The 16,895-nt window shown below is 38.4% G+C and overlaps 2 protein-coding genes and 2 long non-coding RNA genes across 7 annotated transcripts in view; 2 read left to right on the top strand and 2 right to left on the bottom strand.

Moving 5' to 3' along the window:
• LOC111328758 (uncharacterized) overlaps positions 1-16,895 on the top strand; it is a 209,563-nt gene that overhangs the window by 158,378 nt on the left and 34,290 nt on the right. The window lies entirely within an intron of this gene.
• LOC148724973 (uncharacterized) lies at positions 4,500-7,367 on the bottom strand. The gene is made up of 2 exons (XM_088731727.1): positions 7,109-7,367; positions 4,500-7,031 (listed from the first exon to the last, which is right to left on the bottom strand). The coding sequence occupies exons 1-2, from the start codon at positions 7,237-7,239 to the stop codon at positions 4,742-4,744; spliced, it is 2,421 nt and encodes an 806-aa protein (XP_088587853.1). The 5' UTR covers positions 7,240-7,367; the 3' UTR covers positions 4,500-4,741.
• LOC148724972 (uncharacterized) lies at positions 7,410-11,671 on the top strand. Of its 3 annotated transcripts, none has more exons than XR_015991181.1 (6): positions 7,411-8,436; positions 8,624-8,727; positions 9,177-9,322; positions 9,505-9,562; positions 9,809-9,904; positions 10,404-11,671. It is a non-coding gene; the product is annotated as an uncharacterized LOC148724972 (long non-coding RNA). The 3 variants fall into 3 exon arrangements; XR_015991183.1 differs by having other exon boundaries at positions 7,418-8,436; positions 9,207-9,322; XR_015991182.1 differs by lacking the exon at positions 9,809-9,904 and having other exon boundaries at positions 7,410-8,436; positions 10,676-11,671.
• Positions 9,950-12,119, bottom strand: LOC148724971 (uncharacterized). 2 transcript variants are annotated; one of them, XR_015991180.1, is made up of 3 exons: positions 11,755-12,119; positions 11,552-11,664; positions 9,950-11,155 (listed from the first exon to the last, which is right to left on the bottom strand). It is a non-coding gene; the product is annotated as an uncharacterized LOC148724971 (long non-coding RNA). The 2 variants fall into 2 exon arrangements; XR_015991179.1 differs by having other exon boundaries at positions 11,552-11,781.

Genomic DNA, 16,895 nt, shown 5'->3' with positions numbered 1-16,895 from the left:
AAAAACGTTACCTATCATCTTCACAATCATCTAAAACTGGTAAATTTCGCCGAAATTATTTCAGTATTTATATATGTGGCTTGACTCTTTGTCGTCTGATAGCAGCGCCCGTTATCTATGTCATCCAGTTGAAGTGCGACGAAGCTCCTTTCACTCCATGCTATTAATTTTCTACCCAAGTGATCCAGGCAGTCCTTTTTATGTCAGATTATGAACAAACTCTATTGATTATGTTAGTGCTTCGAGCGAGCGATAAACTTGTAGCGGGCAAACTAAATTAGGAACACATAAAAATGCTAGCCCCCCCCCCCCCCTCCCCCTCACCCCTAACCCTCATCCCTCTCAAACCTTCGCCTTCAAAATAGAATTTTGTAAATTATAATGATTCATCTAATTTAGACTAGGATAAATTTTTACTCATTTGTGACGTTCTCTTATATCGTAAAAGTCCCGCTGCGTAAGTTCTTGATCTTCTGAATAAAATGGTCAGAGAATGGTAAGAGGAGAATAAAACAAGGGTATATCTTACATTTTGTTATCCAAGAAAGGTAAGTTTTCATGATAATTTTGCACAATAAGCGTGTTGTTTACCTTTTGCTTCCATTCAACCGCGAGGCAGGGAGCCTTTCGCACGCTCCGAGTTCCATAGTTCTGCATAAAGCTGCATAAAAGTTGTTCAGTTACATGATTGTAATAACGGAAAAAATCGATTGCAGTAAACTGATTGGATGCAATCGTTGGCTTGTCCTTTGGTCAGGATCACCGTGTGCGATGCTTCCATGATAACGATCACCTCTCATCTAAAGTGACTTTGAATGTTCATTTACCGTATCACAATTATATATTTCTCGGACAGACTAGATTTGCTTTATGGAGACAACTGAATTTCTCTTCGAAAGTGTCGAAAAATACCATCAGGTGATTACAGTTTGCAAACTTTTGGAAACAAAGAAGTTAGAAGTTTTAAACGTGGGAGAAACGGAGGGGGCAACAACATGGCAGGAACCCTAGCTCGTCTCAAATGATTTTTTTTCTTTGTGGTTTTTATCTAATTCGCTGAATGCTAATCACTAGAAGCGTCCATTTGAGGAAAAGGCGCCCAAGCGTACCATTTTTTATGCGACCACGATTAGACAAGGGCACCCGCGATTGGGGTGAGCCGCATGTTTTTGTAATGCTATACTGCGTTGAATAGTACAAGGAGTTTTACAAAATAAAGTCATGACCCTTATAAATGTATATACTTTAATCAGATCAGAAGTTTCACTTTCGGCCAAGTGAAATCTTTTCACAACCTTGAATGTCACGGGCTTCATCACGAATCTACCGTGAGCTAAAATTCCATTTTCACCAGGTAAGGCAAAAATTTCAATAACATACTTCAAATACTTAAAGGGGAGGTTGTTTAGCAGCAGCTTGCCACTAACTGAGGCAACTGAGCCGAAATCTGTCGGCAAGAATTCACTGATAAATGCAAGAAGATGAACGAAATATCACGAGGCCATAGCTGAGCAACTTTATAGCTTTGTTGTGAATACTATCTAAAGTCGAAAATTCCTGTGTTGTGTGGTAATCAGTGTTAGCAACACGTTCGCCGGCGGCATGTAACTCAAACAGTTTCTGTGAAATCCAGATACAAGCACGTAAATATCATAGTTATCACAATATTGATCACTGAGAAGTGAAGGAAATACGCAGAGATCAGTTCTCAAATGTCATGTAGTTTCCGAGAAGCCGGGCTAAATGGAGATCCCGACCGAAAATGTACTTGCTCTTTATCGCCCTGCGAAAAGCTTCCAAATTGAGCCGAAGAAGAGACAACGTAAGCTGTTTTCTTATGAATTTTAATCTGCTACTGAAAGGGTAACAAGTTCTGCTGTATGTCAAAACTGAATAATCTCTAAGAGAATAATACAGGTCTGAGACCATTCTGAGCTAATCGTGCACATAATTAATCATCGATACACGACGCCTGATTAGTTGTTAATAACGCATCGTTACATTTAAATTTGTGGCGCTGAATAATGTCTATGTTGTAGCTCAATTTTATCCTTGGTTCAAATTTTACTTTCCTTTGTTTCAAGCTCATTATCACACTGATTAACATGATCGAGAACAAAGGAAAATAAAACTTGAACCAAGGATAAAATTGAACTACAACATCTACATAAAGGATACGAGATAAAACAACGTTACTTATAGATACTGAAGGCTGAGGTATTCGCGCCTCGATTTAGCGTACTCCTCCACTAATTTCAGGTACATCCAAGGCAAAAATGTAATTTAGCGTAATTTAATTTTTTTTTCTTTTTGCAAGAATTAGTGTGTGCTAAGTAGTAAAGCTTCCCCTGCAATAACGGTCCTCTAATTACAAAATCGTGGCAAAAATAATCATTTCTGTTTTCGGAAAACCACGATATCTGTCCCTTTGATACATAATTAGTCTAATAAAAATGTGCTGGCAAACTATAAGATCTTTGAGTTACCGCTGGTTTGTCCCAAATTTACTGCCTCTTCAACTGAGATAGCAGACAGTTATCAAGGAGACTTTGAAATAGAAAACGTTCCAAGAACTGCTAGGAGATTGCATCTGCAACGTTTTGATCAGCCGCTGAAAGAGATGCTAGGTCCTACGAAGCTTCCGATCGTCCTTCGTTTCGTAAGTCGCTGAATGTAGTTCGACTTTCATTTGAACTAGTCTGCTCAGCGCCGAGTAAAACTTCATCATTTCACCGGCGGTCACGCACGGAGACTCACCGCGAGCGTTTCACTACTCGCATACTTTTAGGTAAAAGCGCTTTTCAAGGAAACCAAACATAAGAATCGCTTGAAGCTATCGAGCAAAGTTTCAACCGATGTTTATTTTGTATTAATTACCTTCCATGATGCTCTTGCCCTTTGCTTTATTATTCACTGTGACTAAATGCCGGGCAGCCAGGCACAGCCTCAAATAAACTAAACGCCCGGCGTCAGAAATTTTCCAAGATTTTCCACCAAAAGGTTCTTTCAAATCTAAATCAGATGTTTGTTTGGAACCGCCTCTCGGTTAGCTCAAATGATAGAGCGCTGGACTGTTGTGCGGGAGGTCGAGGGTTCGAGCCCCGGCTAGACCAACACTCAAGGACTTAAAACAATTGAGAAGAATATGCTACCTTTCTATAGCATCAAAGAAATGGTTAGATATCCTAGTCTTTTAGGATAGGGACGAATAAATGGAGACCCCGTCTCCTTCCGGGGTAGGGGTAGAAGACTTTATTTTCCCACGCACGAGATTACTGTGTGGTGAATGTCCTCCCCTGGGGTGGAATGGGTGGGTTTACTGGGCCGCGGTAATTGGCGCAAGCTGTCGCGGTGTCCCTGCCTGTCGGCGAAGTTAAATAAATTAATTGTCAAGTAATTCCGAAATATTTTTTTGATTTTTCAGCAGAAAAACTCTCAAAGCTTGAGGACACTAAAATATCGCTCGGTTTTCCCTACGCTTCTGTTCATACTGCCGAGCACGAGCACGGTCTCGAATGAAAATTCCTAACTGCCGGGTATTAAGCCCATTCAAGATCGTGCCTGGCAGTCTGATCAGAAGCTTGTGGAAAACCGAGAGATGTTCAAGTATGCTCAAGCTTGGGGAGTTTGTCTATTGAACATATCAAAGTCATTTCATAGAAGGGTTAACATTTGCTTTGACTTGCATCCAGACTCTCGCGGACATATTTCGCATGCGCGAATGACCAAAAGTTTTATGCGCAAACGATAAAAACAAACATGGCGGCCAGAGTAAAAAGAGAAATCAAAGCGCCGAAGCGATTAATCAACGAAGTAAACCCGTTAAAAGCTGTAGCTGACGAGGGCAGAATACCAAAGCGTCAAAAGGACAATCGCCTTTACGAAATCGAGTCGAAAGAGGTCGACAAAGAAGGCAAGCGAGTAAAAATACATTGTAACGGATTTAGTGATAAGTTTGACGAATGGAGGCCATATGATGGTGATAAATTTCCTATTATGCGGTTGGAACATAAATGTAAACCATCCATGGAATCCATAGACGATCGTTTGCATCTCTTCCAAGACCGCTTGTATCGGGAAGTGAAGCGAAAGCTATACTCTGGAAGGAAGGACGATCCAGAAATCAGGATTGAAATTTCTGTGGAGGAGGTCTTTGAAGTGAGTATTGCCACTGCTGCTCGTGCAAAAAGGGAAAGAAACAAGCAAGTCTATCGGATTTGTAATCACGACCTAGACAGCTTTTTGGGAGTCAAATGGGATGAACGGATTTTAAACGAAAATAGTGATTATGCTTTTGTGACAGAAGGGGCAGTGAGATTTTGGATTACAGAAAGGAACCCTATAATAGAATACAAGCTCATAGGGGGCAAGTATGTGAGGTCAGAAATTGAAGATGACCGTCAACTTGTTTTTACTTTTGTTTGTGGAGATGGAAATAGACACCAGTACCTAACAAGGGATGACTGCTAAATTAAAGACTGAGTTAAATGCAATCACACAACTACAGTTATTGTTTTGATATATTTTATTATCAGTTTATAATCATTGTCAGTTAATTATTGAGATTGAGGGAATGAAAATATTTGTTCATACTAAATTCTAAAAGAGTTTTTGAATATCTTAACTACACATGGATATTACATTTATTTATATTTACTGTAATCAAGGCTGTTATAAGATAAATTTTTAACATGTCAACTAGGAAGCCTAGCCCTCAAAGTTACAGTCACTAGAAAGGAATTTACAAAGTACATCTCTGTGTCCATCTTCCATCAACTTTGATAAGATGTGCACAACAAACTGCAGTCTGGCATTCTTTACAGTTAGCTGAGCATGTCTTTATGGTGTGACCAAGACCTTCACAATTTCCACACTTATAACATTTCTTTATTCTTTCCATGCCTGCTGCTTCTAGGAGCTGTATTCTATTTTTCTTCAAAAGAATCTGTTTTAAAGCAGAAATTCCCCTATGATTTGAGGATCTAAAATAATGTTTGGATGATATATCATTATATTTTTCCATTCCTTGTTGTGTAAAATAGGATATATTTTCATATAGTCTTAAGAATTCAGGCACATGAGCATATAGTGCATGCATGTAAGGGGTAACATCTTTGGCTTGATACAAACATAGAAACTTATCAAACCATGAGTTGATCTTATTTGTTAACTGAGTAATAGCATCATCAGTTGTAAACTCAAGCTTCAGGTCTCCAATAATTTCCATAAAACTGGCCCATAGTTTTTCCATTTCTTTAGTTTCCTTAAAGTTGGGAAGGAGTGATTGGAAATTTATGCTTTGCATAACAAGCAACTTTTCTGGTCCGGTAAGGTCTCTATATTCTAATTTTTTAGAGTCTTTATTTACTCTCCAGTCAAAGGAAATTCCAATGTCCTTCAGAAACTTTTCATATCCAGCCATATGTTTATATTTCTCCCTTGTAAACCCACTAGGGAAAGTTTTCACTTTATCTATTGCATCTTCCCTGCGAAGTTGCTGTATGAGAAGCTCAATCAAGTTGTCAGAAATCCTCAAAAATAAGTGAAGTGTGTCAATTATGACATGATCAATGGGAATAAAAGAAAATAAAGGCACTGATTTACAATTGAACTTTTTAGATTTTGCATTGGCAGTTATTTCTTCACATGATCTTGCACCAAGGGACCTGTCTGTGAGGGACCACTTCTTGCTGCAGTCAAACCTTTCATTCCTAGGACATTTGCACCAAATACAGGCATAGTCCTGATTTGCTGCACCCAAACCACACACACAAGCTAAGAACTTCCAGTCCCCTCCCAAAAAGTATTCAATGTCACATTTATAATCACCCACACATATTTGCTTTAGATTCTGCATTTCATCATTAAGATCTGCAAGGGTTGCCTTTAAATTATCATAGCTTTCAGTAGTTTTGATTATGGCAAGAATATAGTTGCCTTTTTCACTCATTGCAATATCTCTTTCATTTAATATTGTGTAAGTTAAATTAACAATTTTGAGCCTTTTCCCAATGTTGGTCCCATCCCCACTAATTTTAACTTTGATTTTAGTGTTAATGTTCAAAACTCCTTTCCCCTGAAGCCTGATTACTTGTTCCTCTAAACTTTCTTTAAAACTTAACTGGACTCCCTCGGCTTGGCCAGGTGTAGGTTGAAGATTCCATTTTGCATTAAGTTCTTTCAATTTCTTCTCCAGCTTATAGCTGTTTGGCATCTGTTTGGTTTTCATAGCCAGCTCATGCCAAGCCTCATTAGAAATGTTAAATTTATCTTTAATGTAGATCCACATATTAATTTCATCCAAATTTTCATCTGTCAGCTCCGTTGAGTCCTTGTCCTTTAGTGGCAGCTCGTTTTCATCAATTAAGGAAAATGTCTCGTACTGTTGAGTTTCGCCATTGAAAACTTCTACTTTTGTGGCAATAAAATCGTACAATCCAAGGAAGGATAATGTTGCCTGACAGTTTTCCTTCATCTGTTGTCGAAGACGTGACTGATGCTGTTTCGTATAATCGGTAAATTTTTTCTTTTTGGCCGGCCCTCTCTTTCCGTCTCTCTGCAGTTTCGCAATTTTACGCGCTAGAATCTTAAATTTTTTTTCGTATTTTTTTTCGTCCTTTTCTGCTTTGTTAAGCACTTGTTCGAGTTTCTCTTCTACCTTTAGCCTTTTCGCCTGTTCATCTGCAAGGGATGCTTCCAGCTTTCTCTTTTGTCCGCGCAAACCTCTGTTCTCCTCTTGTAGCTGACACGCTTCAATTTCATTATAGAATATCTTGAATGAGTACGTCTCTTTCTGCCACTTTTCTTTAAGCTTCTTAACATGGCGACCACCTTTTTGACCAGCTTTCCTCAACGCCGAGAGAAGAAGCGAAATTTTCTTCTTGAAGACATTTACGATACGATTGTTTAAGATTAAACCTTTCAGCGCAGACTCTTCAAAAATTCTTCTTATTCTCGCCGACCAAGCAGACTCAGTACTTAAGTCGTCGATTTTCCCCTCTAATTCTTTACAGACTGTATAGATGAGGTAGCTACCAAACAAGATAGAAAAGGATCTTTAACACAATGAATCTTCGAAGAAATACACGAAACTTGAATCTATACTTACTTGTTTATTTCGTACGTAAATGAAGGGACATCTCCGGATTCCGCTCCATCGAATTCCTGTTCTATCGCACTCGCGCTGTTTATAAAGGTTAGCAGCAGAAATAGAACCAAAGCGTTGATTTCAAGGCCCATTTGCCAGGCCGAAACTTTACCGCACCCTTATGAATTATACATCAAAATACGCGGAATTTATTATTCTTTTCGAATTTGGCGGTAACGCACACATTTGAGCATGCGTTGTACAAACCTCGGCCCAGAGTCTTTGCCTTGTCTCGAAAAAATGAAATCAAAACCTCTTAAACACGAAGGCGCGCTATAAAAGGGCATTAGCTCCTCCCCCTAATTTTGAATTCACCCCAAAAAATAAAGATGGCGGACTATGAGGAGAACCGCAACGAACACTTAGTATTTGTTATACTTGTCAAAAGCAATAAAACATACCCAGAAACGGTCGCAAAATATCAGTAGAGTTATTTTTCTGTGAGTAGTTTTGTTTGGAGTTCAATATTTCCTCGTTTCGTGTAAAAAACTTGCGTTGTTACTGTCAAATTCAAATCGCCCGCCATTTTGAGCCTGACCCCTACCCAACAGGCTATCCGTGAGGCTATCTTTGTCTATTGTGAGTCTTCATTTCAACTGGTACCGTGGCAAGCAGTGTTCCAGTGAATTTATGCGCCAATATGCGATATATTCCAGGCCCGATCGAGCAGTAACGCGAACGAAATAATCGTCACTTCGCTTCGAAGGATCGGAGTTGTCTGACAGAATTTCTCTTAGTGTGAGACCTTTTGCTGAGGTTATTCTACGATTCGACTCGGAAAATGGACAGCTTTCCCCCTCCAGATAAAAAGAAACGTACAAAAATCAACAAACGTGCAAATGAACGGTGAGATCCAGCGGAACGAAACCCATTTTCAGTCTGACAATTGAAGTAAAAAAGGATCAGCAAAGTCGTTTGGAAGCTATCAAACAGAGGATAAGCAACGCTAAATCGGCTCTTGGTATAGGTAGACAGACGCAAAATACTGATTTAATGGAAAGACTTCTCTCGTATTTTGAAATGATTTGTTCATCAGCTGTGGATAGTAGCTCTTCATCCATCACCAAGACTGATGTGCTCGAATGGCCGAAAATCCATTTTGTGAATTTTGTGGCGAAGATTACAAATAGGCTTCAGCTACTTTTTCAAGTCAAGGGCACGTTTGTAAGATTGAAGTTCCCTGTGTGTAATGACTCAGTTACTTGGCTCAGTTTTGGAGTTTTGGGACACCCTGCAAAGTACTACGCCAATGTTAGATGAGTATAATATGTACATGACCTACTTTGCAGGTAAGCATTATCGAAGAAAAATATCCCAGGAAAGTTTGTCACATATATATATGATGAGTTTACATGTACAAATATATCCTCTTCGTTTGTGTAAATTATGGCTTTCCATTCTGTTCTCCCATGTTTTGTTTCTTGTAATAAATCTGTATGCTCAGGTGAGTGATACTAAGAAAATATATATTTGCAGAATGGTTCCTGCATTCACATGTACTGGACTTACTGAAACTCAGTATCATGGTTTTACTGAGGCCACTGGCATTGGCTGTGTGATGGACAAAACAATAGACACAAGTATGTGGTTTTTAACGTATACACTGTTGTACACTATCTTTACTATTTCTAGGATGTGATCCTCCCTGTGTTTTAACAGCAGTGTTGTGAAGTATGTAATAAACTTTATTACAAGACTCAGGCAGCCAGAGGGCCAGTATCTAAAATCAACCAATCAAAATGCTCTATTGCCGGTCCAATATTCTCTAAGTATTGGACCGGGCATTGTCCTAAATGATCCTGCACTTGTGAAAAAGCTTTCTTCAGTCGTATGATAAATCTCTTATTAACCAAGCTTGCCCGGGACTGTACTAGGAGAATGTCGGCCCTCGCTCTTTTTTTGTACGGACCTCCCTGCACTTGGTCCATACTGTCAAGACCTCGGGCCGATATTTTCCCAGTACGGCCCTCGCACTTGGTTAACAAGATATATATCATGATTTAAATCTAGCTTTTACTGTACCTTGCAGCTTATTGGGCTGTATCATTTTGTTTGGCAGTATATAAAGACCAGGGATTTGGATATAGGTCTGTAGTTCAGGAATTGTGCAACAAGACAATGGCTAGTGCAAGGGTAGAAGTTAAAGCTATGCAAGGCTATATTGCCAGTGAGGATGTAAGTTGACATGCAACCAGCTACTTGTTCATTGTGTATGTTCAGTGTTGTTGAAGTTATTTGCAGTGGGCAAAATTTGAAATAACACCTTATGCAGTGCTAAGTCACTTTGTACCTTCATTCAAGTTACCTTCAATGCTCAGTTTCCTTCCATTCATTTTTTATTCTAATTACTCTTTCAGAGTATGATAACAGATGCCAGACATGACTGCATTCTACAGTGACAGCTATTTTTATGAGGTAAGCAATTCCAACCGAATACTAAGCCCCATGAATTTGATAACTTGTGCCTCACTTTTCTGAAAGCCTGTTTCCACTTCTATCATCTTATCAGTTGTCTTTGTGATTTTTGCCCCCCCCCCCCCCCCCCCCTCACTGCAGCATTTTTAATAAATCGATAGCTCTGTTTCTCCATTTCGGCTGTTATGATGTGGGATTCCTGTCTAACTGAATAACATAACATATCAAACATACCCCTGCTTTTAGCATACAACTTAACAGAGGTGGCCCATGACTGCGTCAGATCCTTGAAAAATTGGTTTGAGCAAAGAGGCATCAAGAATTCCTTTGACACCTGGCATGGTAAGTATTTATAAAAGTTCATATGTCAATGACTGTGTGGTGCTCTTCAGTTTTGTAATAATTTATTTAATCTGTTACCAGCATGTTATCTAATAATCTAAAGGCATCAAACATAAACAAGACTTTTGGTGTTTGTTGATCAAAAAAAGTACTAAATCATCCACTCGTGTCATGTCATGCATTGAGTGCACTTTACAATTTACAACACATGGACATTGTTGTCCTCACTGATAAAGTTGTTATTGTTGTAATCTATCTATGGTCATGATCAATCACAACTTATTATCAAGACTGAATTCATTTGAAATTAGTGTCTCTTTCACATTTGCATCTATTTTATTCAAGACAGTACTTGTATTTACATGTATAAAATAGTGACGATGCTTGTAGGCTTTGCCATATGCCTTGCCTAGTGTGTATTTGGCAGCTTCTAGGTTGTTTGCAGAAGCTCTTAAAGTGTCACGATATAAGGCTACTACTTGTTTACTTTCCTTTTCAGAGATGATGTAGCTTTGGTCTTGGAATGAGTTTATTGATGATCAAGGATGGTTCAAGGCAAAGTATTATTTCAGTTGCTTTTCCATTTTCTGTTGAAATGACTCCTTTTTCAAGTTGATGATGCTCATTTAATTCTCTTGAATGATGACATCATTTTGGATTCATATGCTCAGAAATCTTTGCGACTCAATGACAATTATTATAAATAGCATCTGTGTATAATCTTTATTGAGAGGAAATAAACTACAACCGAATTCCTTTTTTTTCTCCTAGTAGGATCACAACCTAAGGTACCAGCAGTGGAAGAAGAACATGGAAAATGCTGATCAATCCCTCAAGATATTGCATAGTGGAGTTCAGAATTAGGGCATACAGTGCATTGTGAAACAATATAGCTTCTATTGTACCTTATTGTCACTATACAAAGAAATGTATACATTTTGGAGGGAAGTGCTGATGGAGTATTGTAATGCTGATTTTATGAACGACGGTGAGCACAGTAGGGCACTCCATCAGGATTTGGCCACCGTTTCCGAAGATCTTCCACAACACAGACTGGCATGACCTTTCAAACATCTTCCATGTAACATCCCAATGCTTCCTTCCTGGCTATGTAAATAAGATCGCGCTATAAACCGTGGCGGTTTAGAATTGTATAAAAACATCTATTGTCGATCTCTTGACTAACGAGTTCGTGCTGCAGCTCGACACATGTTGCCGCTGCATTTTCCGTGGCTTCCTTGTCTTCGGAAACTGTCAAAGAAAGCAAAATTAGAATGATGCATGAGAACATAACCTGTTTTGAACTGGTAAAGCGCTGTAAGGACATCGTTCGAGAACGTTGCAAATGGCGGGTAAAAATATGTTTCGGCAAACTAAAAAGCCCATAAGATTTTGTAGCTAGCAGAAGAGGGCATACAATTTAGATTAAAAAGTATGACCCAAAATATGGCCTTGAAATATTTATCCGTTTTGCGAGTTCCCGATCATTGGAAACAGCACATTGAATATTTATGTATCACGATCTGACAGTATTATACAATATCCCCTCGGATCGGACTTGACATTACATTGGCATATACATTGCGAATAGTGGAATAATATCAGTTTGTAATGTTGTAAATATGATTCGTTGAAGACCCAACTTACCCTGGCGTTGATTTTTTCTTTCGTGGTTTCTCTACTCGAACGATCTCCTCGTTGTTCACGGTAAGCCAACCGTTCAGCTCCTCGATTAAACTTTCGTCTAATAAAATTCTAATCTTTGAATTACTACTTGGTGTTAGATAAAGATATTTCAATTGTAGGGCAAGTAAAGACAGGAAAGGCACAGCAATTCTCGTATACCTTACCTTTCGAGTGTTCAAATCGGCCGCCATTTTAAATTTGACCCGCGCACGTCAACGGTGAGTGACAAATGAGCCTAGGTCTTCCCAGGGAAGACTTCCTTATATAGCGCGCCTTCGTGTTTAAAATAGCGCGAGTCAGCAACACAAAATATTTATTTGCCAGTACAAGATTATTGTTTAACGGTATAATTTGCACCTCTACGTAAAGCTTAACAATTTTGCTTTTATAATCTGGAGGTAACAGAACGACAACGTTCTTTAAGCGAAAGAGAGAGAGCAAAATCTTCCAAAATTCGCTGATTCTTTAGTCGGTCGCGTTACAGCGGGTGTCACGCGATATCCGATAGAGCCTTTTGTTAAGCGTGACTTTCATATGAAACAAATTGATTTTTGGAATCACTTGATATTTGTAACTCAAACATTTCTGCCGGACATAAAGTTTATTTAAGACCGCCCCCTGGCTGCCGGGCATTTAATCACAGCGTTTATAATTTGTAAAGAAAATTGTGGACTTTGCTGCTAACGTTAATTGCAATTTGTAGTTGTCGTTACGGACAAAATAACACTAGTAGGTCAAGTGTGGCCGAGCTGATATTGTATTACGAGTTACTGTTATTTGCAAACTCACTAACCGGTTACCAGGCCAGAGAAGAACTAGATCGCTCAAAACCAGAAAAGCACTCACAAAAGAAGACATACGACACTTCCAATTTTGTATCCAATTTTGTTTTTTTAACGACTCAATATTATTTTTCAGACCGTTTCCCTCGTGAATCGGCAGATGGTGATGTGAGCTCGATATTCCATCATGTACAGATGCCAATGACAGTTAGGACAAGAACGAAGAACTAGAACTACTTCAAATGTACATGTCTGATCAAGGAAACTGTATATACGTAAAGGCAAGCACGACGATTGCCTTGAAAATGGGTCCCAAAAGGATAAGAACAGAACAATGAAAATGTCACAGAAGATATTGCAAACATCAAATGCAGTTAATGATGAACGCAATGAAGCTCTGATTGTTCCTTGTCGGAGAGATGTGGTTGCGGAAAGCGGTAAGAATCCCCATGTACTTACCACGAATGGAGCATGTGGCTTTGATAAAGATTGCAGCTCTCCAGAAAAACGAGGAGATTCTCTGAGAGAGGCGGAAAGTCTGGAAATAGTTTCAAATATTTGCACAAACTAATTATAGCAGACATGCTCTGGGACAGTTCCAGTGATAAACATTAATCCTCCCACTCACATTAATTTAATCAGTTAGACGGTGGTTGGTGATAACCGATTTAAAGAAAACTCGCGGACTAAGTACAACCAAAATCTTAAGTGAGAAACTACCTCATTTTGTTTCAAAGATGTAGAGGGTACAGAATACTGCAACAACTCACTTTTTTCTGTATTTCTTCATTTCCTAATGTTATTATGACTTTTCAATGGCAATGTCAGGACTGAATATCATAGTTATCGCCTGATTGATCTTTGAGTAGTGCGGGAAATACGCAGAGATCACTTCCCAAATGTCAAATGCCGTGGGCTAAATGAGGATCTCGCCAACGACGTATTTCCGCGGAGCTGAAAAAGAGGCAACGTAAGCGATTTTGTTAGGACTTTTAATATGCTACTAAAAGGAAAACTTCCGCTGTATGTCAGAAATAATCTCTAAGAGAATAATAAAGGTCCGAAACTATTCTGAGCTAATCATGCACATAATTAATCATCGACACACGGCGCCTGACTGGTTGTTAATAACGCACTGTTACATCGAAACTTGTGGCGCTGAATAATGTCCACATGAAGGTATGACTGAGATAGAACAACTCTATTAAATGCTGAAGGCTGCGATATTCACCAATCGATTCATCGTACTCACTATTATTTCAGGTAAATCCGAGGCAAAACTATACTTAGCGTAATTTGATTTTTTTCCACAGGATATTCATTTTGACTAATATATACCTCATTTTGTTTCAAAGATGTAGAGGGTACAGAATACTGCAACAACTCACTTTTTTCTGTATTTCTTCATTTTCTAATGTTATTTCAATGGCGATGTCAGGACTTAAAACTGCGAGGCATTTCCAGGCTTTTCAAGGCTTTTATGATACCATCTAAGCGATGGGGGGCAAATTTTGCGACATTTTCTTGCGGTGATTCAATCGCAACGCATTCCGCGTTCATATGAAAAAAAGCAACCAACGACAAAATGAAACTAATATCATCGTTTATTCTAAACTTAGTACTTTGCATTACTGCATGTATCTTATGATGATTCCATTTACCCATGGGGCTCTTTTCTTGCAAATCTTGGCATTTCCCCAGGTCAAATTTCAAAAATCTAAATCTAGGAAATAGTAGAGCATGTATTCGCTCAAGAAGCAGCCAATTATGTTTTGTTTTCAGACGTTTTTTATTGTTTCAGTTTCAAAGCTATTGACCTCTGAAAAGCAGCATTTTTGGGTCCAATGATTATCGGAACTTTTAATAAACGGGCTACCAGGCGATAAAAAAGACTAAGTTTGTACCGTCTTGTTTTTATTTTAAGGCGGACAAACATTTTGCATAGACTTCTCATATAACTTCGCGTCCAACCGCACTATCCACTTGAACGATGAAACGGTGCGGAAAAACAGGTCGCCTATTGTGGTTGTATATGTAATCGAATTCAAAACTAACGCTTATCACGTCTTGGTCACACGTCGAAAGCACTTGGTGTGTTTTGACTGTGATTTCAGTCTTATTTGTTCTCTGTAATAGTTTTCCTTTCCTCTAATTGGCTGTTGTAATTATTTTAGTTTTGATTTCACCAGACTCAATCGAAATGCATTCTAATTTTCTACATGATTAGTTCAGGATAGGTTCTTGTTTGAAATATTTTCAGTGTCTTTCAAATCGACTTCTGGTATGAACAACTTCTTCACGTACTGAACTACGTTGACCACAAACATCATCAGTTTATAGCCATACTATCAAATAGTTTTGCGAGAATAATCACGTAATGATTATCTTGAATACTGTGGTAATGCATACCTTTAGCTCCAGTGAAGAAAACAAGCTCACAATAATTATTACTAGGACGCGTAACATTTGCTTTTGCGAAACTATCAGTGTTTCTCAGAAATGAAAAGGAAGTGACGTCAGGCTTTATTGGGCGACAATGAATCACTTGTCCATTGCGCCAGTGTTTATCACAGACCATTTAAAACTTCGAACCATGATAATGTAATTAATTAGTTTGTGGAAACTTCCTGCCTAGAGACGTGTTCTGAATTGTTTACATCCCGATTCTCGACAGAAACGTTCAACGTCATTAAAACAAAATTGTTCAAAATTTGCAACACTTGTGGTCTTACGATCATAACTATTGACTGAGTTTGGTTGGGCTGGAAGGGAAAATATTTGGGTGCTATGACCTCGCTTGCTAGCAGGTCATGTCCGGAATCTGCTTTTGTCTTTATCGTTCCTATGTCTTTGCCGCGTATCTTTTTTCACGTCTATAGCGGTTGAAATACGGATAAATAGTTCTTGTTTAGCGATAAGTTTTGTGTTACCGGCATTAACGCGATTGAAAAAATCATTGAACATTCTCTTAGTCTCATATCCATAACAAAGGTAAAACTGCACTTGAAAGTAGGGGGAATCGCCGGACTGAAATTTTTTCATCTATCAGCCCACGTGGCTGGAGCAGGTTATTTATCGACCAAAAATCCACCACGTTCCAAAGAAAGTTCTGGTCATAGAAATGATGTAATTTATCTCGTTATTTCGTGGTGAATGAAGTTTTTTCAACAAAGTTATTCTGAAGTTAGGAATCTTGTACATATCGAGTGCGAATCCGTCTATATAAATTACCGAAACTTTCGATAAATGGGCGCATTAAAAATGGTGTGCTTGATAAAACTCTTACGACCCGTTGACACGAAAATCGTTTGCGGAATCTGCATTAATTAAATAACTAATTCCCAGCTACACGTGGCAGAATACGCTCACGAAAACTACGCCAATACTTTAGACTTGACTTAATAAAGTATCCAATCTTCCACCTGGTGTGATATCAATATCATAAATATCGAAAATATCAGATATTATTTGCCCCAAGTATCCTGGTGAGTCTCTGACGTAAACAGGTCAACTAAAGGTTAGGCTTTTTTGCGATATTGGCAGATCCATTATTTCGCAGTAAGTGCTGAGCAGCTTCCCTAAACACATAATTTAGAGGGTCAGTTATACCTACACGGTTGTCTGTGCAAAGCACACTCAAAGCTACAGCATCAAGCTCAAACAAAATCGTAAGTAAGTAAGTAAGTAAGGACTTTATTTGTAGAGGGGGACACGTAACAGCTGAAAAGCTGACAAACCTGTGGCCCTCTAACTAGATTATACAGCATTACAAAAAACTGATAAAGAAATAAATATATAAATAATTACAAAATTCTATGATAGAAATAGCAGGATATATTAAAAATATTCAGAAAGATAAAATTAATTTATAAAAAATTAAAATTAGATAATGTGCTATTGCTTAATATTGTTTCAAAGTTGTCCAGGTTTTTATATGAGCTTATAAAACGCTTTTTCACAGCTGTTTTGAATAGTTTTATACAAGGCTTATTTTTGATATCATGGGGAAGGCTGTTCCATAACTTAACTGCGTCAACACTGAATGCCTTGCCACCATCGTTATTTCTTAGGTATTTGGGACACACTAAATTTAAATTGCCATGTCTAGTAGACCTATTGTGTACAGAACTGTTCGTCTTGAGCAAGTCTCTGATGTAAATCGGAACATCGCCTTTAAGGCTCTTAAAAATCATTGTACACTTATTTAGTTTGATTTCATCAAAAAAAGGCAACCAGCCTAGTTTACTAAAGTTTACAACACTTCTAGAATAAGAGTCCACTCCAAGAATTACTCGGGCAGCCCTTTTCTGTAACCTTAGGAGACAGTGGAGTTCTTTAACGTCGCAGATATTCCAAACCATGCTCCCGTACATAAGGACGGGTTTAATCAAGGCGTTATAGTATAAGAGTCTTTCTTTTATTGGAAGGTATCTCTTTATCTTTTTCAATAAACCAATACGCTGAGAAAGCTTGGCCTTTAGGCTAGAAATGTGGTCACTAAATGTAAGATCTTGATCGAGTGT

Source organism: Stylophora pistillata, chromosome 8 (genome assembly GCF_964205215.1).
Source record: "Stylophora pistillata chromosome 8, jaStyPist1.2, whole genome shotgun sequence".
Taxonomy (NCBI): domain Eukaryota; kingdom Metazoa; phylum Cnidaria; class Anthozoa; order Scleractinia; family Pocilloporidae; genus Stylophora; species Stylophora pistillata.
This window is presented reverse-complemented; position numbering and strand designations above follow the sequence as displayed.